Genomic DNA, 26,891 nt, shown 5'->3' with positions numbered 1-26,891 from the left:
AGTGTCAGCAGACTGGGGGTGGGGGTGGGGGAGGAGGAGACTTCTGAAACAAGTGTGTGAGTCCTGGAGTGAGGGGAGCAGTTCAGTTTTGAGATGAAGATGTGGTGTGAGCAGAGCAGAGACCTTGTTCAAGTATTCAGGTCCCTGAGTCTTGGGACATCTGCTTCTTTCCCATGTGATTTTCAGCTTCCAGAGTAATTTCTACTATCCTTGCAGGTTGTAGGTTTATATGCTCATTATTTCTCTCATTTGGTTCTCTCTCTCTCTCCCTCTCTCTTTTTCTCTCTTTCAGTGGTGTGTGTGTGTGTGTGTGTGTGTGTGTGTGTGTGTGTGGTGTGTGTGTGTGTGTGTGTGTGTGTGTGTGTGTGTGTGTGTATGTGTGTGTACTGGGGCTTGAACTCAGGGCCTGGATACTGTCTTTTAGCCTTTTTGCTCAAGGCTGGCAATTGACCACTTGAGCCACAGTTCCATGTCTATCTTTTCAGTAGTTAATTGGAGATAAGAGTCTTGTAGGCTTGCCTTCCAGGTCTGGCATTGAACCTTCATTAGATCTCAGCCTCCAAACAGCTAGGATTATAGGTATAAGTCACCAGCACCCAGCCTTCATCTTACTTTTTACCCACTCTTTGGTGGGTTTTGAGAGAGAATCAGGTTAGAAGTGTGCTCATTTCATTATCCAATACTCTATCAGCTGCCTTAAACTCAGGTGTTTGGTTGCTTGGTTTTCTGGCATTTTATTGTGATGGAAAGAGATGTTAAGGTATTGTAGTACAGATTAAATGTCCTTCATACTAAATCCTTGGACCACAAGTGTTTCAGATTTTTTTCCTTCAAAGTTTAGAATATGTGCATATGTGTAATGAACAGCTTTTTTTGGGGGGGTGGGGGTGGGGGTCCAGTCATGGGACCTGAACTCTGGGCCTGGGTGCTGTCCCTCAGCTCTTCAGCTCAAGGCTAGTGCTCTACCACTTGAGCCACAGCGCTTTTTTCTTTTTGCTTATGTGGTGCTGAGGAATCGAACCCAGGGCCTCATGCATGCAAGGCAAGCGCTCTACCACTGAGCCACCTTCCCAGCCCCTAATGAACATCTTATTACAAGTTTAAACAAAATTAATTTATGTTTCCTATACACCTTATGCAAACAGACTGAAGGTAATTTTATGCAAGATTTCAAATAATTCTGTATGTGAAACTTAAGTTTCACGGCTTTGAATTTTATGCTTTTGGACCCATGGTTTTGGATTTTGGAGACTTTTGGATTTCGGCTTTTCAGGTTTAGGGAGGCTTTGCCTGTACTTGTGGGGAGCGCTCCCGTACCACTCCACCAGCCTTTCTGAATTAACTGTGGCCTTTGCTTTTCCCATAGGCAAGAAGGCTACTAGATCTTGCTGCAGTGAAGGCAAATGGATTGGCTGCTTTCCTTCTGGAACATGTTCAGGAGTTGCCAATCCCACGGTCCCTGCCTTTTGAGGGTATGTAGGTGTTCCTCTCTGTTAATACAGAAGGAAAGGAAGTCCACACAGATTTGTGATTAAAGAACAAAGCACACACCAGCACAGAGTTCCATATATGACTGCATAAACTCCCTGAGACTCCATTTCCTCCTTATAAGGTTAACACAGCCACCTGGCTCATTAGGCTGCTGTGTGGACCATGAGGATGGAAGCATTCGTGTCAGCTCTCCCTGCCTGCATGGTTGCTGATCCCTGAATCCTCCACAGGAAGAACATGCGCCACCTGTGCTTCTTACTATTAAGTTCTCATCAGCTGTACCTTAAAGATACAGATATACTGAGGAGTCAGGGTTGGAATCTCTTGATCTCTGAAGTTAAGCAACTCATGATCAGAAACTCAAGAACCAAGTGGACTGTGTGTCCCTGGTCACAGCCCAACTGAAGAGGTGATGAGGCTTGGTTAGCAGAACTGGGGCACACCAGGCATTCTGTCCTGCTGGGTGCTTTACCACATTCTCTGCCCTGAGAAGTAGGGGTTGTTCCCACCTTATGGACATGGAAACTGGGCAGACAGTTTGAATGGTGAAGTATGGGAAGATAGGTCTGACATCCCCCACCTATACTGTTTGTCTCTTGGAAGAAGAAATTGGCACTTTCTAAAACTAGATGCAAACGTGGCACTTTTTTGAGTCTTGTTCCCACACCACTGAAGGGGACGTTCATAGGTGCTGGAGCCCCTTAACTATGGGCCTGATGTGGTGATGGACTTACCCTGGGTCCTGCCCTCTGGGCATCAAGCAAGCCTGTGGGCTGGATGGCTGGAGCCCTGGGAGTGGCGCTCAATGTGGGCCATCTTATCCAAGAACAGGATATAGGTATTGCTGCACAGTGCCTGACACAGACCTTGGTGAACATTTGCTGATGATATCATTAAGCATAGATGTCTACAGAGGCATTGCAACACAATGCCATGGGCCAAGCCAAAATATACTTCTAACGGTGACAACATATGTTTTTCTTTACAATGAATTTTTTAAGGATATTACTATTGGTAATGGCTGTAGACTTGTACTAGAAATCAGGGTTTGAAAAGGAAAATCTGTGTCTTCTGATGCTGGATATCCAGCAGGGGGAGGAGGGGCAATATCACCAGCTCTGGGAGCAAGAGAGGTGCCCCACCCTGGCTGTGGTGAAACATGCCTGTAGCCCTAGCTACTTGGGGATTGCTTGGCTAAGGAGGTCAATTTGACAACATAACAAGACTCTGTCCCATAAAAGAAAGAAAACACATGGTTGCAGAATACCTGTTTTGCATGGCTCTGCCAGTGCTACAGTGAGTGGAGAGCTCTCTGTGTGGGAAGTCCCTGGTGGCCTCTGAGTTGAAAACAAATGGGCTTAACCACCATGCTGAAGTCCCAGTCTGGGACTCTGGGTCAACACTTCCCTGTTTTCTTGAAAGGAGAACTGAAACATGCATGAACTGGTTTCCACACACTAGTACTGGGGCTCTAACTCATGGCCTGGGCCGTCCCTTAGCTTTTTCACTCAAGGCTGGTTAATTGGAGATAGAATCTCATCGACTTTCCTGTCCGGGTTGGCTTTGAACTGCAGTCCTCAGATCTCAGCCTCCTGAGTAGCTAGGATTATAGGCATGAGTCACTGGCACATGGCTTTGACTACTTCTTTTCCTCAAGCAATGGGGAGGAAATCAAGGCTTCAGAAGATTCTGTGTGTGTTCTCAAAGCCAACAGCTATATCAGTGAAGGAGCCAGGGCCAGATTGGCCCTGGGCTCCTCTCTGCCCAGCAGTAGCATGCTATTCCCCCAGGTAGCCCCCACCCTGATTAACCAGGTTCCATCTCGTCCTCTGTCTCCATTCATTCAGCTCTTCTGTCTTGCAGCTGCTGAGTGTCAGAAATACATATCCAAGCTGAGGACTACAGTGTCTGCTCAGTCTCGCTTTCTCAGTACTTATGATGGGACAGAGAATCTTTGCCTGGAGGATGTATACACAGAGAATATCCTGGAGATCAGAACAGAGGTGGGCATGACTGGACCATCACAGAAGAGCCCTGCCACCTTAGGCCTGGAGGAGCTCTTCAGCACCCACAGCTACCTTAATAAAGATGCAGACACGGTGCTTGTGGTGGGCGAGGCAGGCAGTGGCAAGAGCACTCTCCTGCAGCGGCTGCATCTGCTCTGGGCTACAGGGCAAGACTTCCAGGAATTTCTCTTTGTCTTCCCATTCAGCTGCCGTCAGCTGCAGTGCGTGGCCAAGCCACTATCCTTAAGAACACTACTCTTTGAACACTGCTGTTGGCCTGATGCTGGCCAACAGGATATCTTCCAGTTTCTGCTTGACCAACCTCACCGTGTCCTGTTGACCTTTGATGGTTTTGATGAGTTCAAGTTCAGATTCACAGACCAAGAGCGTCACTGCTCTCCACATGATCCCGCATCAGTTCAGATTCTGCTTTTCAACCTTCTGCAGGGCAATCTGCTGAAGAATGCCCGCAAGATCCTAACCAGCCGTCCAGATGCAGTGTCAGCCCTGCTCAGGAAGTTTGTGCGCACCGAGTACCAAATTAGGGGCTTCTCAGAAGAAGCCATCAGGCTGTACCTAAGGAAACATCACCGTGAGCCTGGCGTGGCAGACCACCTCATCCAGCTGCTACAGTCTACCTCAGCCCTGCATGGCCTGTGCCACCTCCCTGTCTTCTCCTGGATGGTGTCCAAGTGCCACCAGGAACTGCTGTTGCATAAAGGGGGGTCCCCGAGGACCACCACCGACATGTACCTTTTGATTCTGCAGCATTTCCTGCTGCATGCCTCCCTGCCAGACTCCGCCTCCCATGGCCTGGGCCCAGGTCTCCTTCAAGGCCGGCTCCCCACCCTGATGCACCTGGGCCGCCTGGCTCTCTGGGGTCTAGCCATGTGCCGCTATGTGTTCTCAGCCCAGCAGCTCCAGGCAGCACAGGTAGATTCTGAAGACATTTCTCTTGGCTTCCTGGTGCGTGCCCAAAGTGTGCCAGGGAGTGCAGCACCCCTGGAATTCCTGCACATTACTTTCCAGTGTTTCTTTGCAGCCTTCTACTTGGTGCTTAGTGCTGACACACCAGCAGCTTTATTTAAACATCTCTTCAGTTGCCACCAGACAGGCAGCTTACCTCCGGCTAGGGTGCGGCTCAGGCTGTGTGTCCAGAGCTCCAGGAACAGGGAAGACGGCGAGTTGGCTCTGCTGAAGAAGGCCGAGCCTCACAACCTGCACATCACAGCAGCCTTCCTTGCAGGCCTGTTGTCCCAGGAGCACCGGGCCCTATTGGCCCAGTGTCAGGCATCTGAGAAGGCCCTGCTCCGGTGCCAGGCCTGTGCCCGCCAGTGTCTGGCTCGAAGCCTCCGCAAGCATTTCCATTCCATCCCGCCAGCAGTGCCTGGTGAGGCCAAGAGCATGCATGCCATGCCTGGGTTTGTCTGGCTCATCAGGAGCCTATATGAGATGCAGGAGGAGCGGCTGGCACGGGAGGCTGTGCGTGGGCTGGACATCGGGCATCTCAAGTTGACATTTTGCAGCGTGGGTCCAGCCGAGTGCGCTGCCCTGGCCTTTGTGCTACGGCACCTCCGGCGGCCCATAGCCCTGCAGCTGGACCATAATTCTGTGGGAGACATTGGTGTGGAACAGCTGCTGCCCTGTCTCAGTGTCTGCAAAGCTCTCTAGTGAGTGTTCTGGGTATTGTTGCCCAGGCTTATGGGAAAGGCCACGATCAAAGCCAGTTGGGATCAGAAGTATGGAAACTCCAGCTCTGCCAACCACTGCCCTCCTATTCTTAGTTTCCACGTAAGATAGTGATAGCCAGTGTAGTGTTCTTTGAATGTCCTGTGTGCTAGGCTCTGTACTATACTTTCCAGAATGAACATATCTCTGGGCTGTCAGCAGAGATGTTATTAGCCCTTGTTACCATCCTTGAGTTGAGGCTCAGAGAAATGAAATAACTTGTCCTGAGTCACACAGGAAATGGCAAATGTGGGTTGTTTATTTTTAAATTTACTTTTAGTTTTTGCAAGTCCTGGGGATTGAACCCAGGTCCTGGACACTGTTCCCAAGCTTCTTTTGAGCAAGGCTAGCACTCTACCAGTTGAGCCACTTTCAGCTTTTTCTGAGCAATTTATTGGAGATAAGAGTCTCATGGACTTTTCTGCCCAGGCTGGCTTTAAACTCTGATACTCATATCTCAGCCTCTTGAGTAGCTAGGATTACAGCCGTGAGCCACCAGTGCCTGACTCAAGTGTGGGTTTAAAAACTCTCTTAGCCGGGCGCTGGTGGCTCACGCCTGTAATCCTAGCTACTCAGGAGGCTGAGATCTGAGGATCGCGGTTCAAAGCCAGCCCGGGCAGGAGAGACCGTGAGACTCCTATCTCCAATAAAAACCACCAGAAAACCGGAAGTGGCGCTGTAGCTCAAGTGGTAGAGCGCTCGCCTTGAGCTGAAGAGCTGAGGGACAGCGCCCAGGCCCAGAGTTCAAGCCCCACGACCGACAAAAAAAAAAAAAAAAAAAAAAAAAAAACTCTCTTTCTGATTCTGAAGGCCTGGTCCTGGCAGGGAACCTGTCTATGGATGCACTTCAACAGCTCTAGAAAAATCTTGAGGTCTCAGAGATCTTGAGAGTCATCAGAGATGACTTATGCCCCATCAGTCTTTAAAATCCCAACCAGAGCTCATGCCTGTAATCTCAGCTACTCAGGAGGCTGAGATCTGAGGATCATGGATCAAAGTCAGCCCAGGCAGAAAAGTCCCCATGAGACTCATATCTCCAGTTGACCACTCAAGAACTGAAGGTGAAGCTGTGGCTCAAGTGGTAGAGTGCTAGTTTTGAGCAAGCATGTTCAGGGACAGCACCCAGATCCTGAGTTCAAGCCTCATGACCAACTCCCTCCTCCCCTAGAACTTAGGAGATAGAAAGTAGTTGGGGAATCTCTCCCTTTTACCGTTTCCTATGCTTTCTGCCCCTAGGATGGAAATGTGAGGGTTTGCACATTGAATTTCCTGGGTCTTTGAACATGTGGGCGTTTTCCCACACCTTGAAGCAAGTAAGGACAGAGGATTTTTGTTGACCAGCATCAGCCCCCCAACTTCCTTTCCAGACTTTAGGAGGGGATGTCCTGCTGCCTATCTAGACCAGTTAGAAAGGGGAAGTTATAGATGACAGTTAAAAATCTATTCACAGCTGCCAGATGCTGGGGGCTCACGCCTGTAATCCTAGCTACTCAGGAAGCTGAGATCTGAGAATCATGATTCAAAGTCAGCCCAGGCAAGAATGCCTGTGACACTCTAATCTCCACTTAACCACCAAAAAGCTGGAAATAGAGCTCTCGCTCAAATGGTTAAAGCACTAGCCTGAGTTCTGAGTTCAAGCCCTAGGGCTGTCAGGTGCATGTGTGCGAGTACACACACACACACACACACACACCTATACACACACCTACACACACACACACACACACACATACACACACACACACACACACACACACACACACACACACACACACACACCCCTATTCACAGCCTCTTGAGGCTTTCCAGATAACCTTGATTGGCCTTGAGCAAAGGAAAGGCTTGAATGTATTAAATGGTAGATCTTCTCTGTGACCAAGCAGCATGAAACAGGCACATGGAGATCTACCTGAAATGGTGCAGTGGCCTTGGTAACACTAACATTGATGTCATAAGTTTATGACATAATATGGTGTTAAATATGCATAGTTCCTATATGCGTTTAGTATATAATAGAAACGTGAATGTCTTCACTGGGGTCTTGAAGGAAATAGATGACACTTAAATGGGAGAGTCCATGAAAGGGACTGACTGCCTACAGCGATGAGGCCATGAGTTAGGAAGGACACAGAAGAAGGGCCCAGGGCCCTGGGGTTCCTGCCAGGTAGAAGTGGCCTGAGGAGTAGGGGGATGGGGAGCACTTACTAGCTGAGTGGAAGCCTGGCTCCTGCAGCCTGAGATCGTGGCATCTAGGGGAAGAAAGCCTGGTTCTCTCTCTCCCTTCCCTGAAGTTCACTGAACTACGTGGGGAGGGAGCAGGCTGCTTGCTATTGTTTTGGAAGGGAAATGGGCAGCAGCTTCTTAGGATCAAAGTCCAGGAGAGAGCGCAAGCATGGAGAGAGGGGGAGTGTGGAGAGAGTGTGGGGAGTATAGATCTGGACAGGCAAATGGAAAATGGAGGTCAGCTTACTGGTTCATTCTCTTGGGAAGTAAGGTTTTACCTTGCTTGGGTCTGTGTTGAAGCTATTTGGATGGAAATTGAATGTGTATTTTCTTTGTATTGGGCCCTTAGTCTGTGGGTGTCGGGGGTGTGGTGTACACACACGTACATGCCAGTATGGGGCCTTGAACTTGGGGCTTTATCTTCTCACTAGGTTTTCTTGTTTGAGGCTGGCACATTACTACTGAAGCTATACGTCCAGTCCAGCTTTTTTTTTTTTTAAACTGGTTAATTGGAAATAAAGTGCTTTTGTGCCAGTGAACTTTTCTGCCCCAGCTAACTTTGAACAGCAATCCTCAGATCTCAGCTTTCTGTGTAGCTAAGATCAGACCAGTTCTCAAAGGAATCCTTGAGTACCAAGAGGTCAGACACCCCTGCATTCTTGCCTGGATCCCCTCTCCTCAATTATGAATGTTCTTGTCATTCCATGGTATGCAAAAGAGCTGCAGGAAGCTGGCTTTCTCTTCTATTCAGAGAGAGAGGGGAAGCCAGTCTGTTTCTAGCCTGGAACTTTGACTGCAATATGCAACCATTCTGGGGACTTCTCTCAGGAATTCCTGTTCAGTAGATTTAGTGGTCCAGGCTGACAGTGTTGCTGTTGATTCTAGTATAGGTATTCATTCTAGTTCTCACGGTGAGAACAAGTATTCTAAAGGAATCAGCTTGGTTTTTCCATTCACTTTTCTATGGTTTGTATAGCATCCCATGAAGGTCCATGAGATAAAGACTTGATCTCCAGGGTGGCATCATCAGGAGTAGGACCTGTGGTAAGTCTTTAGGTTATTGGAAGCATGCCCTTGAAAGGAATCATGAGATCCAGGCCTCTTCCTTCTCATCTCGACCTTAGGATACAGGCTGTTTCTTCAGACACTTCCACTGTGATATGTGCCTTACCATACGTCCCAAAACAATTGGATCTATGGACCATGGACTGGAATCTCCAAAATGAACCTTTTCTTTTTACAAATTAATTGTCTTAGGTATTTTGTTACAAATGCTTACTGACACAACAGTTTGTCCTTGACTGAGTTCTCCTGCTCTTTATTTTGTGCACAACCATGAGGTTGCTGTGGGCATTGTGTGTGTGTGTGATAAATGAGATAGGCAGCACACAGACGCATGCGCAAACACATGTACACACACACACACACACACACATACACACAGAGATTGAAAGAGGGAGGAGGAAGGAAGATGGGCTCCTCCCCCACAGTGCCAGGCTACATTGCTCCCACTCCACGTTTCCATGCCAACCAAAATCCTCAACCGCTATAAAACTACAAATGCAAAGTGCCCCTATGCAGGTTTCTTTAGACCTGGCTCTCTGCCTTTAGGGTGATAGGTTTCAAAGTTTCCACTGTCACTTACAGTGAGAGAGAGAGCAAGAGACAGCAAGTCAGAGGACCAGACACATGGTGTGTGGGATTGAAACAAAGCTTGGTGAATGATTTCCCTAATTAACTTGGATATGCTCTACTCTCTTCTTGTCTTCTATTTCAGTTTTTAAAATACTGCTCAAGACTTCCCAAATTGGTTTTATGACCTATGAACAAGTCATACAACCTGCAATCTGCAAACCATGGATCATGAGGGCCCCCGAAAGGTGATACGGTGACTGCATGGAGCTCTGGTTAAGGCTGAGATTCGCAGCCATACTATCTGGGCTCAACCCTGTTGGTGCTGAGGCACTTCAGCCAAGTTACTTTACCTGTTTCAGTCTCAGTTTCTTCACATTATAGAAGCACCTCCCACATGGGCTATGGTGAGGATTACATAATATTACTGTTGAGCAGTATCTAGGGAAGTGCCTAGGTCAGGAATATAAAATGCACTATGCCTGTGAGTGTCCATGAATACTCTGACCATGTGCTAGATGCTCTGGGAGCACATACGCACAGCCCAGTGCGGGTGGCAATGCCATCATTCCTTCTTGTGGATAGAGGGACCAGCACATAGTAAATGGCCTGCCAATGGTCAGCTGATGGCTGACCACTTATAGCCTCCCAAGTGCCTGAAAATAAAGAGTCATGTGCATGCAGTTAAAATAAACAGATTCCTGAGTCTGGAATAGGTCTACAGGTATGGAATCACCAGTATTGGGAAGGAGCCTGGCAAATATCTATTTGTCTGTCTGTCTGTCTATATCTATATGAAAAACTTTTAGCTGACCAGGTGAGATTTGGAAATGGTGCCCCCTGGAGGCTTGTTGGAAGGGGTTGTTCTGCAGGATGTAGCCTGCAACAGTGAAAGCCAGTAGGGCCCAGCCAACCACAACTACATGTATGCTCCCAAAGTTTTGGTCACTCTCATCTAACTGGTCTACCATCTACTACTTGCTAGAAAATGGTGATGACAGGTATCCCAGTGGTGGCCTACCTGGTTCCAGATGCATCTCCCCCATGGGCCATATCTTTGGATCCTTTGTGATACTGCTGTGATGATTGTTGCCTTTAACACAGATGGGAACAGGGCCTGAAATGTGATCCAGTGTTCTTCAAAGTTCTAGGTCCCCCACTCTTTGGACTGTCCTCTACATGATCAGCTTCTGATACTGACCATCTCCTTCCTTTCTGGGGTTATCCTGACCTTGTGGTCATTTCCAGAAGCAGAGAGGCTAGCACTTATTTTTAATCAAATTTCTGCTGTCTTGTTTACTTATTTATTTGGTTGTTTATGTTTTTAGTTTACGAGATAACAATATCTCAGACCGAGGCATCTGCCAGCTCATTGAACATGCTCTTCACTGTGAACAGCTACAGAAGTTAGCGTAAGTAGGCCTGAGCTGTGGACACTGGGTCCGGTGTCCTCAAGTCTAATTTTTTTGGCTGTGTTGCTGGGCCAAATGAGTGGGTAATGAGCTGGGCTACAGTATTGCCTGGCTAGAGGGGGTAGGGTGGCTCCTGGGAGAACAGAATGGAAGAGAGAATGGACACTCGTGGGTATCTGTCCTCCCTGGCCACATGCCTTGTCACCATATCCTCTCTCTTCTGAAATTTAACAGTTTGTTCAACAACAAGTTGACTGATGGCTGTGCGGGTTCCCTGGCCAGGCTCCTTGCGTCCAAACAGAACTTCTTGGCATTGAGGTGAGCTCTGGGTTTCCCCAATCCCCACAGAGGAATCAGTGTCATCTGGTCTCCACTGAGGTCTGCCTTGCTTGGCCTGTGATCCCTGACTACATGTAGGACTCTCTAGCTTTGAGGGGGATTTCCTGAGCATCAGGATTTCCTGCCTGCTAGAACTTTAGCTCTAAGGCAAAAAAGGAGTTTCCAGGCCTTTCCCGTGGCTATGAGTGTCAGGCTGTCCGGGTTACTGATGAACACTGAATATGTCCTGCTGTGGGAGGCCTAGTAGTCATTTACCACCACAGCTGTGGCATTCAATTGCTGGGATGCTCTCCCAAGCTCCTTTTACCATGCGGAATAGACAAGGTTTGCACTTCTATTCCAGAAGTCTGCTGTTCTGCTCCAGAACCTGCTGGTCTCACTAGAGTCTCTATCCTACCAGATGCCCTTAAATGCCTCCCAGCTAGTCCCTCTGAGACCTCCTCTCCCCACTCCTCCCCTTCCCTCCCTTCCCCTCACTTCTCTTCATCTTCCTTCCTTTGCTCTCCTCCTCCTCCTCCTCCTCCTCCTCCTCCTCCTCCTCCTCCTCCTCCTCCTCCTCCTCTTCCTCCTCCTCCTCCTCCTCCTCCTCCTCCTCCTCCTCCTCCTCCTCCTCCTCCTCCTCCTCCTCCTCCTCCTCCTCCTCCTCCTCCTCCTCCTCCTCCTCCTCTTCTTCTTCTTCTTCTTCTTCTTCTTCTTCTTCTTCTTCTTCTTCTTCTTCTTCTTCTTCTTCTTCTTCTTCTTCTTCTTCTTCTTCTTCTTCTTCTTCTTCCTATTCTTCCTATTCTTCTTTCAATTCCTTTCCCATCTCCCCTCCATTTTCCCCCTGTCTCTTACAGAGATTTGTAATGCAGTAACTGAATCACTTCTATTTGTTCTTCTCAGATGCTGGACTGGGTTTGGGGAGCTGTCATGTTTAATTTGGCCACATAGCTCAGGCTCATCCGAGGTTGCAGAGTCCCAGGCCAAGGTTCCATTATGTACAAAAGAGTCTGTTCTTTCACTATCACTTGCTCTCTGAGACTCACCTGGCCTGTCCAACCAGGGAGAGCTGTGGGGATCATAAGGGTGGTGGATTCAGAATTGGAGGCCTCAGTTTGTGGCCAGTACCTGGTCAGACTTGGGAACCAGGGCTTTGGGAGAGAGGCTGCCCACGGTGAGGGTTTGGAGTCTAGAAACACCTGTGATTTGAATCCTCATGAGCTTTCTTGGACAGACCTTGACCAGCCGAGTGTTTCTGCCTCTGAGGATCATAATTATAGCCATCTTATAGGTTGTTGTGGAGATGAATTTGATGAATTGAGTTAGCATGCATGAGGAGCTGGTGCAGTCCAGGCTGTTCTTTATATAGTCGGCTCAGGGACTGAAGGATCGTGGGTAAATTATATAAGCTCACAGCTTGTTATCCCTGTTTTAGTCCACAACGGATTAGATGTGCAACAAATGTATTGGGGGAAATGCTTGTGAGGGGAAACAAGGGAAGGGAGCTGGAGGAACTAGGGTGTTAGGCCCCGAGTGAAGGAGAAAAGCAGGGAAGGAAGGAGAGTGGAGAGGAAGCACTCTAGGCTTTGATGCAGCTTGAGAAGTTGCAAGGCCATTGGGGCACCCTCAAGCCCACTTTGCCTAGTCAGACCCCCAGAGTCTTGGGTGAGGTCCTCTGCTGCTGGGGCAGTCTGCAGCAAGCAAGTCTTGCTGCAAGACCTCGATGTTAATTTCCAGAACCTAGCATGCCTTGCTTGTGGTCACCTCAGGGAAATGTGGTTGGAAGTGTTTCAGGTGCATTCCCACGGTGTCACATGCCTTCTCATGTAAACCAGAGGGGCTTAAAGCCCTTCACAGGCACTGGTGGCTCACACCTGTAATCCTAGCCACTCAGGAGGCTGAGATCTGAGGATCTCTATTTGAAGCCAGCCCTGGCAGGAAAGTCCATGTGACTCTTTTTTTTTTTTTAAGTTTTATTTTATTTTATTTGTGAACATACTGTACAGAGGGGTTACAATTGCATGGGCAGGATAATGCATACATTTCTTACCAAGCACTGCAGCCTCCTCCTTTGTTTACCCTTCACATCACTTCCCAGCCTCCCCCCTCCCCCCCCACTCCCCATCCTTCTCCTCCCCCCCCCCCCCACACCGACGTTGTAAAGCTCATTTTGGACATGACAACTTGTACTTCTCATTGTTGCAACAGGTCCACCTGTATCCTTAAACAACTGGTTTTTCCCCATCTCCTCCACAAGTTATACTGACATAAAATATAGTGAAAGCAGGGGTTATACTGTGGGGGAGGGACATACAAAGCAACAAAGAGATAATCTTATAAATGCGTTAGAGACACATGCATGAAAGAAAAAACATTAAAATACACATCTAAGGGTTCATTTTCCTGACATCACATTATCTGACCTTATCTGCTTGACTCATACATATACTAGATATTGCAAATAAGGGAAACCATGGTCCATGTGACTCTTATCTCCAATTAACTAGCAAAAGTGATAGAGCACCAGCCTTGAGTGACAAAGCTAAGGGCGAGCATCCAGGCCCTGAGTTCCACTAACAACTCTTTTCTGAACTCACAGAGGTGGCTGGATTTGGCTGTCCCTAGAGCCTTCCTTCCCTTGCTTCCTTCCCTCCTCCCCACTGCCCGCTGCTCCCAGCAGAGGTAAAATGTGCCTTGTGGTGACTGTAGATCTGGGAAGTTCATGCAGTGCATTCTGGGGTGTAGACTGAGGATGGCTGAGGGTAAGGGGAAAGAGGTTAAGAGGAAATCTTAAGTCATCTGGGTTCCTTTCAGACACCAAGCTCCCACAATAGCTCCCTACTGTAGCTCCTGTCCAGACTGGTATGCTTTGTAAAACAAGCCGTTCACACTTAGCCTTCACTGGTGGACCACGGGGTTGAAGTGGTGGGAGCTGTCTGTAAGCTCAAAGATACACAGTGGCCTCACTGTGGGAGAGGGCTCTGGACCCAAGGCCCTGTCCCACTCATACCCTGCCTGTGGCTGTGCTCTCTCACCCTGCTTTATCCTCCTTCCAGGCTTGGCAATAACTACATCACAGCTACAGGAGCCCAGGTGCTGGCCCAAGGCCTCAAAGACAACACCTCCCTGCAGTTCCTCGGGTAGGCTGGGGCTCAGGGCAAAGGGGCCTACAGGGAGGCAGTTTGAAGGAGGATCAGGTGGGTAGAGAATGAGTGACTCTTAGCTGCCTCCATGCTGGTGTCTTCACTTGATAAACCAGAAGTTCAACATGGCAGGGTAGGGGTGGTGAGGGCCTTGCCCTGGGGGTCTGAAGACCTCTAGAGCTTGAGGCTGCTGAGAACCAGGCTGTGGCTTAGAACTACTCTGCATTTCTGAAGAACCCCACCAGACTGCAGTCAGCTGTACTCAAGCCAGAATCCCTGGCCAAACGAAGGATGAGGTGGGGAAGGATGAGGAAGAAGATGAGAAAGGATCTGGAATGGGAGGGGCTGTTCTCGATTGTTCAGAGCTACTGCCCACTACTAGGGAAATGAGAGAATCCAAGCCAGTCAAAAGGAAGGACCCACATCCAGCAGGACAGCAAAGGGGAACCTGTCTCTGTCTATACCCTAAGTTTTCACCCATGTCACCCCCAGCAGTCCCTTTCCTGTCCTGTGCAAGCCACTCCCATTTGACAAGAAGTGGGACTTTCAGAATCCCAAGACTGTAGAGAGAAAACCCTAAGGCCCAGGTAGTTAACTCACTTCCATGGCAGGGAGGTTGCCTAAAAGCTCAGTGTAAACCAGGAGTAGGACTGTCTTGTGGCAGAGCTTTTCACTGTCTTCAGGCTGATTCAAGAGCCACCACTGTGCCCTCGTTTTGTGAGGAATAGCTGCATAGTATTCCACCACTTGGATGCCCTTAATTATTTAATGTCACCTAGGGATGCCTGCTTAGGTTGTTCCCAGTTTGTTTCTGCAATTACAGCGCCCCATCCACAGAGCATAGAGCAATGTTTACACATAGCCTGAGGAGTCAAAGAAGTGCAGCAAGCAAGCCATGCGCTGTCTCACTTACAAGCAGCTGGATTGGAAGCTATGTGCTGGCTCCACCTTTACAAAAGGGATCTTTCCAACTTACAGTGGGTCAGAGAGGAGGACCCAGAATGTGGAGGAGCTGGACACTATGAAGAACTGGATATTTTAAGAATCAGTAAAAGATAGGGAGTTATCTTGTGAGAGAAGAGTTAGACTTGTTCTGTGTGATCCCTAGGTAATTACAAACTTAGAGCTACCAGGAAGAAAATCTGGTATATGTCAGGAAAGAAAAAGTCACAGTCATGTGAATTGCTATTGAGAATTTCCAGTCCTTGAGGGTATGAGGTAGATGGGACCCCATTAGTAAGTCTGTGGTTTAAAGCTACTAAAAAGTCTCAGTGAAGTCTGGCTATCCCACATCAAAGATGGTAACAGGACCACTTTGCTGGGGCCCCTGTGGCCCTATCAGACTTATCCAAAATGGATTGTCCAGTCCTTTGCACTGGGGCTGCAGAGAACAGCATGTAGAACACGCAGTAGGTGCTCATATATACTCTTTGTGGCCTCTGCTGGCCCTTTCAGGTTCTGGGGCAACAGTGTAGGTGACAAAGGTGCCCAAGCCCTGGCTGAAGCCTTAACAGATCACCGGAGTCTGACGTGGCTTAGGTAAGCTGCAGGTTTGTACTGAATAATTACAGGAAGAACCAGGAGAGGAGGGAGGGGGGAGGGATGTGGCAGTATTTTGAGGGTTGTTGAACTTCATTTCCAATATGCCTCCTGGTGTATTATGCAGTAGGGTGAGAAAGACCATTGGGTTTAGAGTCAGGAAACTTGAGAATGTCTGAGTGACTTTAGGAGTGACTCCTCCCTCATTAGAGTCTTGCCTGCAACTTGAGGATCTTGAGCTTTGTCAGTCACATTTTGCCCTAAGGATTAATTCCAAAGACTGTTCCTGGTCTTAAAAAGCACTGAAATCTATTAGTAATATCTGAATGAAGCACACTGGGAGGGTGGTGATGAGTGTGCCATTTATTTTGCCTATCGTAGGTAAGTTTATCTCTACCTTCAAGGTCTCCCCTGCTCTAACATGTTTTGTTTTTTTTTATTGTTCCATGATTATGTCAGCCTGGTGGGGAACAACATTGGCAGTGTGGGTGCCCAAGCCTTAGCACTCATGTTGGAGAAGAACATAGCATTAGAAGAGCTCTGGTAAGTTTGTGAGATTCCCCTGCTCCGGGGGGAGGCAGGAAACATCTGGTACTGGGGTTAGAACTCAGGGCCTTCTGCCCTTGCAGTGGTCTTTCCAGCTCAAGGCTGGCTCTCTACCACTTGAACCATACCTCCACTTCCAGCTTTTTGCTGGTTAATTGGAGATAAGTGTCTCACTCACAGATTTGTCTGCCTGGACTGACTCAGAATTGTGATCATCAGCTTTCAGCTTCCTGAATAGATAGGATCACTGGAGTGATGTTAATTGCCTGTCTTTGACTTCGACCTCATCAATGGGAGCAGCTATGTAGATAAGAGAAAGGTGGAAGGCTGAGTGATTGATTTTGTCTTTTTTTTGTCCTTTGTCATATGAAGCTTATAGAGCCTAGGGTTAATGTAATTATATTTATTGTTTTGTTGGTTTGTTTATTGCCTGCATATGATATAATGGTGGAGATCACAGGCTTTGGATTTACACAAGCTGTGATCTTTGGCAAGCTAAATAACAATTTCTGAATTTCAGGTTTCTTACCTGTAAAATAAGACTGTTTCTAACTATAAAAAGACATTTGTGAGAGTTAGGTAAGGTAGTGCTTGTGAAGGACTTAATATAGCTTGGCATATGTGTCAGTTCTTAAGTATTAAATTGTAACTGTGGCAAGCTTACTGCTACAGTTGCTGGTGCTATGACAACAATTTCTACTAGTCCTCTGACTACTACTATTAAGGACATTTTGATTTTTCAAAGTGCGTTTGAGTACCTAAGACCCCTGAGTATTTAAACCAAAGTCACTTTGAAAAATAAATGGAATATGGGGGTACTGAAAGATGACCCCTGATTTGTGCTTCTACTGTTGACCTGAAGCAGATTCCAAACTTATCCTCTTTTAGATGCTGCTTGTAGGGTCTTCCATTCCAGGGACATCTTTCAGATTCTAGATATATCAGGGAGAGAAGGTGCAGACTGCTTGATATTTCTAGGAAGCAGAGAAACATTATCTGCTACAAAGCAGATACTACAGGTGGGTACTGGCTATTGGCAGGGGTCTTTGGTGCTGAATTGTCATTGATTATATCCTGACTGGATCATTTCTTGATAGAGAAGCACCTCACCATGAGTGTGCCACTTATGGTTACTGTTAAAATAAAAACTTCAGACAAATTAAAATTAGCAGCGTTTATTTGAGCCAAGAAGTTTCACGAACGGGCAGCACTCAGAGCCAGGTTAGGTTCAGAGTGCCCCACATAGCAATGTAGGCAGGTGGTATTGACAGACAGAAAAAGGACTTGATATTCAGAAACAGTCTGATTGGTTACAGCTCCTCATTGGCCTTATTTGGGCATGATGTGAAGAGTTGGCAACCTATGACTGGCTGAGACTTAGCTATTTTTTACCAGAATATAATCTTAGTTAGGTCACAGTTTGTTTAGATATTAAATTAGGTTGTAGTTTGCTGCATAGGAGCACGTGAAAGCAGCTTCTAGCCAATTTAGTCTAATTTAACATTGCATTAGGCTTCAGCAGTGTGGAGCTGTTATGGTGTCTACAAAAGACTACCAAGGCCTTCAGTTCTCCTCATGGCAGATTGCCTCATTATCACAAGATGGCTGCTTCTCTTAACTACTACTTCTGTATTCTGGGATCTACTTTGTATATCTGAAAAGGGCTAAAGGTATAGGTCAACAGGGTCCTGTCCTTTAAAAAGCATTGCTGTAAGCAGCAGCTGTCAAATTTCCATATATCAATTTCACTTGGCTAACCCTGGCTGCAGTGGAGGGGGAAATGTAGGTGGTTTTCTTTGTTTTGTTTTGTTTGTCATCCAGCACATGGCTGTCTGAAAAGAAATGAGCTTTCCAGTAATATGAAAAACAAAAACAAGGAAATTGGCTAACTGGGGATGACGGGTATTTTACGTAGTAGCGCTTTGGAGTGAATTCCTTGCACAGATGTCCTGGAATTAAGAATGATAATATATCTGTAAGCTTGGATTTTCAAAATGGGGGGTGGGGAATGGAGAACATAGGAAAACCATTACTGACATCTTCCACTGTAAGTGTTATCAGATCTGCCTGATTTTCTCTCTGTTCTTGTCAGTCTGGAGGAGAACCATATCGGGGATGAAGGAGTGTGTTGGCTTGCCGAAGGACTGAAGAGAAATTCGAGTTTGAGAGTCCTGAAGTAAGGACCCTGTAAGCAGGAGCCAGGTCTTGGGAGCTGGGTTCTGAAGCAGAGCTCAGGGCAGCTTCTCAGCCCAGATAAAGATGAAAGCAACATGTGTTGGTCTTGGAGGGGAGGAATGCATTACACGAGGCAGCCAGTGGTGAGAGGTGGCCCCAGGAAGTGTGGGGCCACTATAATAGTAGGACACAGTCAGGAAAGGAAGGTCACCAGTGAGGCGATCCTGAGTCAGTGAGCCCTGAAGGAAGCTGGAGTTCCACGTGGATGAGGCTTCTAGCATCCAACTTCACACGTACCTAGTTACTACCCAAACAATAGACCTGGATCTCCAAGTGCCCAACCTCTGTGGTGCAGGGAACTCTGTGGGGAAAATTCTCCTGCAGACCTGATGGTCACTGGGTAAGTTTCAGCTCACATCCACCATTCTATTGTCATAAAGGCTCCAGACAGAGTGTGGGAAGTCTGCCAGCATGCAACTCTTGAGTTGGAAGAGTAAGCTGAAAGAACAGGGATGGGCAGGTTGCCAACTGCACCCCACTGTGTGGCTGGCAGGGTGTCTCTCTTTGTTCCTGGCCACCACTGCTCAGGAAGGAGGCTCCTGGCTGATCTGCATCTGGACTGCAGATGTGGTCACTTGCCTGTATTTACAAGTGTACCCTTTGTTGACATTCATGCATTCATTTACAAACCACTAATGTATCTCTATAAGAAATGTCTCTTGGGGCTGGGAAGGTGGCTCAGTGGTAGAGCTCTTGCCTTGCATGCATGAGGTCCTGGGTTTGATTCCTCAGCACAAGGTAAGCAAAAAAAGAAAAAAGCCGGAAGTGGCGCTATGGCTCAAGTGGTAGAGTGCTAACCTTGAGCTGAAATGCTGAGGGACAGTGCCCAGGCCCAGAGTTCAGGCCCCACGACCAGACCCCCCCCCCCAAAAAAAAGAAATGTCTCTTGTTGGGCACTGGTAGGTAACACCTGTAATCTTAGCTACTCAGGAGGCTGAGATCTGAAGGTTGTGGTTCAAAGCCAGTCTGGGCAGGAAAGCCCATGAGACTCTAATCTTCAAATAGCCACCAAAAAGCTGAAAGTGGAGGTGGAGGTCAATAGGATCATAGTTTGAGACCAGCTTAGGTTAACAGTGAGACCTCGCCTCCATCTGAACAAACTAAGCCAGGTATGGTGGTGAGCACCTGTGATCCCAGCTTTGAACAAAGCAAGTAGGAGGATTATGGCTCAGGCCAGCCCAGAGAAAGTCATGAGATCCTAGCTGAAAAATCATAGAATGCCAAGAACCAGGAGCATAACTTCAATGGTAGAGTACCTGCCTAGCAAGTACAGGGCCCTGAGCTCAAACCTTACTGCTGCCCCCACCACCAAAATCAATCAATCAGTCGTGACAGCTCTATATCATAGGAAGGTCATTCTTATTCTGAAAGCCAAAGCCTGGAGAATGGCCCAGTAGAAACAGAAAGTAAGTGGGAGACCCAGGTGAGAGAAGAGGGCAGCTTGGAGTAAGCTGATGGCAGCAGGGAGGTTAAAGGGCAGAGATCATGGCCCTGTGGATGTAGGAGTTGAGGGCTGAAAGCAGCCTGGGCCAGAGATGATGGAGGCCATGCTGTGGCTTCTTCTGGTAGACTCAAGGTCCAGGGGCCTGTGCCACAGGGACAGGGATGAAAGATGCGAGACTGCCGGACTTATGTCTGTACACCCAGAGACTGAGGCAAACGTCTCTCTCGGGGACTGGGGGCACCCATCAGCAGTGACTTCTTTGGCTAGAGGAAGGTGGCATCTGCCCTGACAAATATAGCCCAAAGAATATACTTGTCTTCAGAGACAGGCGGACAGCTGCCTCTGGCCTTGCTGCCAGATTGTCATCCGCGCTGGCAATGTGTGTTTGTGGTGCTTTGCAGGCTAGGGAGTTGCCAATGTTTGGAGAAAACACTTCCACAGGGCCTCACTTGAGTGCAAGCAGGCTGGGGAGCCTCGCTTTGTCCAAGCTAGATGTTCGCTTTGCTCTCTGGGGGCCTTTGGCCATGGTTGGGCCTTGATTTCCAGGTTTAGATATAGCAAATTTGTCCTTTCTTACTGTGACAGCTACCCCACCTCCACTCAATCCCAATTGAGGAGGCCAGGCACTCAACTGACGAAGGGGAGGGGTGTACCACCCTATCTTGCCATCAGCCACCTATTCAGCATCTGGACTTCATTCTCCTTCACTGTTTCCCCATAAAATCTCAGCTGCATACATGTATGTACAGAGAGAGACAGAGAGAGAGAGAGAGACTGTCTCATTTTCCCAGCATCATCTCTGCCAAGTGTTGTGAGCATCTGGGATTGGGGCCAGATGATCTGCACCCTGGTTCCCCCACTGCCAGCTGTCTTTCCTTGCTCAAGCACCTTAGTTGCTGAGTGTAAATAGGGGTATTAATTACCCCTCTTCATGGAGCTGTGAACATTCACTGGCAGAATATAGGCAAAGAGCTGGCACAGAAGGAAACTTTAGTACACGCTGGTGGTTGACATAGCTGTAAGACCTTTTTGGCATGGCAAGGAGGGGGAGGGCAGGCACCAGAAGTTACCAGAAAGCAAAGCTGTAAGCAAAAGGCAGCATGGGAAATACTGGGCTCTTCTGCCCTCACTGATCATGGCTCATCTTTTCCCTCCTGTCCCAGCCTCCTGTTGTCTCTAGCCTGTGTCCCTGTGCACCCCCATAGGCCCCCCAACAAAAACAATCTATCCATTGATTATCTCCTGTTCATTAGATACTGTGCTGATTTAGGCAGTTTTTTGTTCAATGTTCAATACTCCATAAGGTATATATTTCTTAGAACCATTTTACAGGTGGGGAAATTTGAGATAACAAAAGGAAGAGGAAGAGGTTGGATTTGATCTCTGGGATTCTGGAACTAACCTTCAGATATCTTACCATGACCCTATAGTTTTATCCTTAAGGGAGGGGCTGCCTAATTCAGTCATCTAGGTGGAAGCAGTAATCATCTAAATGGAAGCAAGAACGTTCGCTTCACAGAAGGTTCTGAGTCTTTGTAGAGGTGCTCCTTGGAAATCTCAGTCAGGAGAGGAACATGTCTAGGGATAGGTGGCTGCCGTAGGCTTCTATACCTGAAGCCTTCCATTCCCTCTTCTTCTTTAGGCTATCTAACAATGGCATCACCCACCTGGGTGCAGAAGCTCTCCTGCAGGCCCTCCAGATGAACACCACCATCCTGGAAGTCTGGTAAGGCTCCTGGTGACCTCTTTGAGCCTCATTTTTTTCCTATCTATGAAATGGGGTGAGGGATGAGAGAAATGGCCGCATCCCTTCTGCATGTGATGAATCCAGATCTCTGGCTGGGAAGAGAGACATCAGGTCTCCAAGCAGAGAATGGTTCTTCTACTTAAAACCAGGAGTTTTTTTTTTTTTTTTTCTATTTTAAGCAACAGGGTATGTAGGTATCAAAGAATGGGAGAATGAAAAGAATATAGCTCCCGCCCTCCTGCTTTGTGACAGTCTTCCAATGTAGCCTAGGCAGGCTGGCCTCAAATTCAAAATCTGTCTCTGCCTTCCAAGTATGGGAATTACACAGAGTCATGTGCCCTCATACCTAGTCTGAAATACAATTCTGAACAGGAAATATAAGTTTTTAAATATTGGTATATATTGCTCGAAACATAGTAACACTCACTTGTGAGTTAAAGTAAAGAAATCCTTTCTATTTATTATTTGAAGTCCCTGGAAATGAGTGTAAATCTTTGTGACTTGATGTTAGTTTGCTTTAAGTCTATGAAAGACTATAGCTTTTAATGATACAGGTGTGGCCATGCTGTGTCATGATCTCCACCCTATAGAACCTCCAGGATCCAAAACAATGGGAGATGCAGATGATACCTTTTGTCTGCCTCTCCATGAGAGCCTGTGACCCTTGTTTTAAGCTTATAGATAGACCTGTGTCTTCCTCAGAAAGTATATCAAGGTAAGAACAAATTTGTGTTGAAATTCAAAACAAAAACTCTCAACTGTCCCCAGGGCTGGAAAGCTTTTGCTTTTGGTATGATTTAACAAGTCCATAGCCCGTGAAGTCAGCAGAACAAAGGTTCAAGAGGGTTGTTTTTAAATCATTGCACAATCTTAAGAAATGTCACATTCTGTGTTCAGGGAACAGCCAGCCTCAGGTTGATATTTAAGGGCTGTGATGTCCTCATCGATGGGGCTGGGTGTCAGAACTTGATCCTTGCATTCTTGACAGATTTGGTTGTTGCCTGAAAAAAAAGATTGACCAGCCTTGGGGAGTATATGCCCCGTTGGGCCTAGTGTTGTAGTCTTTCTGCCAGGTCACTGCATCTTGTTCATCATGGGCAATAATTCATGAACTGCTCTGGGGACAGAGGGTTAAAAACAGCATCACATTCATCATTCCTCGCTTGTAGCTAGGCCCAAGGGCCAGCCCCTCCCAGGCATAGGTTTAAAAGGAGCAGCTTCCCTTTGAAAGACCTGTTCTAATTTTGTTCACTTTGTCTCTGCAGGCTCCGAGGGAACACTTTCTCTCCAGAGGAAACGGAGATGCTCAGCCACACAGACTCCAGACTCTTGCTTTGATGTTTCTGGGCTGACATTCATCTCACTTTGTTTGTGAGCTATCTGTGGGTTTGGACTCTGGAAGCTGGATATCTGGCCAATGCCTTGTCCTGCTGAGGATTGGATTTATTTTCTGGGAGCAATGCAGGTCATCTTACTCTGACTGAAGGCTCTTCAGGACCCTCTAGAATCAACTTTTCCCAAACCCGCTTCTGATATCAAGTTCTTCCCAGACCATGGATAAAATGCACAGAGGGGCTGCTGGGGAAGGGAAGACAAGGGGACCCATAAATGCCTGTTGGTTTAGAAACCTGGACCCTCATGAAAGGTGCCCCGAGATGTCTCAGGAGGCGCTCTTAGTTCTCAGCCACATCCGACTCAGGCCATCTGTCGTAGCCTGGACTCACACCAAAAGCATCTATTCTTTCCTGGTTCTTCCACTTCTGCCTGAGGCCCAGCAGCATCCTAACCCTGGCATTCAGGTCATACAGTTACCCTGCTCTCCTTGCTGGTGCTTAAAACGTTGTTGGAAGGAGAAACACAACAGCATTTTGTCCCTTAGACATTCTAGATTTGCAAGAAAAATGTGACCACACTCCAGCAGAGATCACACATGGACATTTTATTTCCAGTGAAATCAATTACTCTCCAGTTAAGCCTTTGGAAGCAGCAACATGTCCAAAGGCAGCTTTTTAAAATTAATCTGGGCCAGCATTTCAAACAGCCCTATTAGGCCTCCGGCTGATGCCTATGAACTGAACTTTGACAATAGACTTCTGAAACACAACCATAAAGCAATAATGATATTTCACTTGTGACAGAATGCACTGGGATATATTAGCTGGGGATTAGAAGTTTACATGGGGACAAAACCAAGCTCCTCCTTCGGAGTAAATGTCTTTCTGGATTTTTCCAAATAATGTAGGTCAAAACCTTTGTAAACTGTTATGTGCTCTGCAGATGTTACTACTTTAAATCTTATTTATGTGTGAAAACTGGTGAATATTTGTTTTATTCTCTCGAGTTGGTATTTTGTAGAAAACATGCCTGTGAACTTTATAGCACAAATTATACAGAAGAAAAATGCTTATCGAATTCCCAGCTTTCTTCATTGTGATCAAACATTTAAAAATATTCCTTAAGCTTGTCAAATTTTAAAGCACAATGTTCTACTTGAATTTTGGGGGGTGTTCAACCAGATAATTTACTGCTTAAGGCAAAAGCAGTTCTCAGAAATAGGCTGGCAATCAGAACACATTTGGCTTCAGCATAGAAAAGTCTAACCAGCGTGAAGTTTTAAGCTGTGCAGGAGGAGCCCGCAGTGCCTGGGCTGAGAGACTATGGCAAATGTGGAAAGGCCTCTGGGTCTTTTCTCAAGTCTCCCCATGTGGCTCCAGGAATCTTTTAACAGGAGAAGGATGGAGAAGGTTTGTGTTCAGCTTTCCTCTGCCAGCAACCTCCTGTGCAGGCCTTACTGAGATCATTCTTAGCTATATTTAATGAGCAAGGGCTCAGGTGACTGCTGGCCTGTGGTGGACTCTTGCTTCCTTGAAAGGTTTTTGTGAGCATCTGGCTCAATAAATGCTGTCGCATGTCCCTGGGCTCCTAATGTGAGCCTGTCTGTGGCACTCTTTGTTATTGGGCTTTGTCTTGGTTGGACTATTCTTTCTAGTATAGATGATCAGGAGGAAGGGAGAGGCTGATCTGCTTTCTCTGAAAGGAAAACACACAAGCCTATTTGCAGAGCACCATAATGGGTTGTAAATTCATCTTCATCAATGACTTATTAATCAGTTATGTTATGGCCAATCAGTAGATGAACAAAGCAGGTATAGTGTCTTGGTGCCTCTGAAGGTGCATAGAGGGGAAGGCAGGCAGAAAACTAATATATTAAAATACATATGCATGCCCCATGCACATGTGTCCATTGCAGTAAGTGTTAGGAAGGAAATTGCCCTAATTTGGTTTTGAAATGTCCATCAAAGTCCTATGTATTGAAGGCTTGATCCTGGCCTGCATGCTACTGGGAGATGGTGAAGCCTTTAGGAAGTGAAGCCTAGTGGAAGGAAGTTAGGTTCATATCAGGAACCCCGCCCTCCACCTCTCTTGCTTCCTGGCTGCCATGCGGTAAGCAGTTTCCGCCACCACATACTCGCCATAATGTAAAATGCTGCCGCATGCCCAAAGTATTCTAAACAGCTGGCTGAGTTCCTTCTGCTCTCCCTAGACAGAAATTGTAAGTAGGCAAAGGAAAGCTTTTCTAGTGCTGTTGGTGGATAGTTGTAGGTGGATGAGTGAATGTTAGAATGCAGTAGCAATCTCTCCTGGACTATTGTCAACTGGGATGAAGTACAGCTAAGGTGGCAGTATAGGATGTGAGGCTCAACCAGGTGAGCTAGTCTCTGTCTGCCTCGTGCATCAGTTTCACTTGGTCTAATCAGCTTGCTGGCCTGAACTGCCTTACCTTCCTGCCACAGCTGCTTTCTCTTTTCTTTTTTTTCATGATAGGAGTTCAGCAAAGGTAGGCAAGCCCATGCACAAGAAAGTCTTATGTAATCCTGATTTTAAAATACCAAGGGGGATAGCCAGGATGGGGAGGGCTCAAGGGTGTGTCTGAGGGAAATACCACTGTGTTTAAACCAATCACGTGATAATCTATTTTGCTCACTGAGGATTATGTTTACACCAATCACAGACCTGCATTTGGATTGAAGTGCTATCCCTGCCTCCACCCCCCACACCTGAGTGGAAGTAATAGTCCATCTTATATTCAGCTGGAGTTTGTTGCAAGATGCTTATCGGAGCAGTATCTTGAGGTGTTAGAGTAGTGCGCTGGAAGTTGGCATCAGGACATTCTGACTGACTGGTTTGGCAGTCTTTTCTCAAGGTAGCTGAGGTCATGTAGAAGGCTCTAGCAGCTAGCAACTAGTAAGTAGCAGCGTTATATAGTTGTCTCTCACTATATCATGCTTCTCTTATTGCTGCTTCACAGATTTTCACCTGTGGTGGGGGTCTCTGAAACATAACTCCTGTGATAGGTAAGGGATCACTATTTACCTATTTCTTTTTAAACCCACAATACAGTGAAGCCACAATAGGTGAACTGCCATAGAAAAAGGATGACTGTAATTAGTAATACTTTAATAATATTTAACATTGCTCTAACATGCTTATTTTCTGTCCCAGTATCCCAGGAAGAGGTGGGTCCCTAACAATCTGTATCAAAGGCAGCAGGGTCAAATGACCTTTGACCAAACCTCAGAAACCAGGAGCCCAGAACAAATTTTTCCTTCTTTGTAAGTTGTTTCTCTCCAGTATTGTTTATCTCAGCTAAGGAAAGCTGACTAACACAGAAATAAAGACACTAGGTAAAAGGAACCTTCTCCAGATTGCTGAAAGATTGGTCCAAGACAGGTTCTCTGAAGAGGTATCAGGTAAACTGTCTTCCTAAGAATGGGAAGAAGCTGGCCATGCCATGAGTGACCAGGGAGATAGAACCTTTGTCACAGGGAGCCAGGTGTGTGTGTGTGTGTGTGTGTGTGTGTGTGTGTGTGTGTGTGTGTGTGTGTGTGTGTGAATAAAGCATGGTATATATGGCAGGATGAGTAGTGGACCCTAAAAACTTTGAGGTTCTAATTCCCAGGAACTTGTGAATGTTGCCCTACATGAAGAATGCTGTTATTTTTGTACAAGTGAGTAAGTCAAGGATCTTGAGAGTTAAGGATAGATGATTCTGAATTATCTGCTAGGTCCTAAATGCAATGATAATGTCTTTATGAGAAACGCAAAGGGAGAGCTGAGTCAGGAGAAGTCAGAACTGCGACTACTGAAGCAGATGCCACACTTGCGCCTTTGAAGATGGATGCAGGAGCCAGGAACCAAGGACTACAGTGCTAGAAGCTGGAAAAGAGCAAGCAACCAGATTGTCCTACAAAGCCTAAGAAGGAGAACAGCCCTGTCTACCTAGCCTCCAGCTCACTTTGGACTTCCTGCCTCCAGGACTGTAAAAGGATAACTGGTGTCACTTGAAGCCATCAGGTTGTGGTAGTTTGTTACAGCAGCTGTAGGAAGCTAATACAGTCTGTTTGTGATGAGCTCAGAAGAGTGACA

General features: G+C 46.9%; 1 protein-coding gene across 1 annotated transcript; it reads left to right on the top strand.

The window, feature by feature from the left end:
- Window positions 1-1,366: 1,366 nt before the first annotated feature.
- Window positions 1,367-24,338, top strand: LOC138839250 (nucleotide-binding oligomerization domain-containing protein 2-like; the record flags this gene model as incomplete). Its single annotated transcript, XM_070038840.1, has 10 exons — window positions 1,367-1,472; window positions 3,355-5,167; window positions 10,409-10,492; window positions 10,727-10,810; window positions 13,867-13,950; window positions 15,409-15,492; window positions 15,952-16,035; window positions 18,131-18,214; window positions 21,360-21,443; window positions 22,730-24,338. Coding segments are annotated over 10 exons (2,580 nt in total), but the record flags the coding sequence as incomplete, so codon positions are not given.
- Window positions 24,339-26,891: the final 2,553 nt, after the last annotated feature.

Source organism: Dipodomys merriami, unplaced genomic scaffold (assembly GCF_024711535.1).
Source record: "Dipodomys merriami isolate MVZ:Mamm:240054 unplaced genomic scaffold, mDipMer1.0.p SCAF_2994, whole genome shotgun sequence".
NCBI lineage: Eukaryota > Metazoa > Chordata > Mammalia > Rodentia > Heteromyidae > Dipodomys > Dipodomys merriami.
The sequence above is the reverse complement of the archived record's forward strand: the minus strand, read 5'-3'. Positions and strand labels throughout refer to the sequence as shown.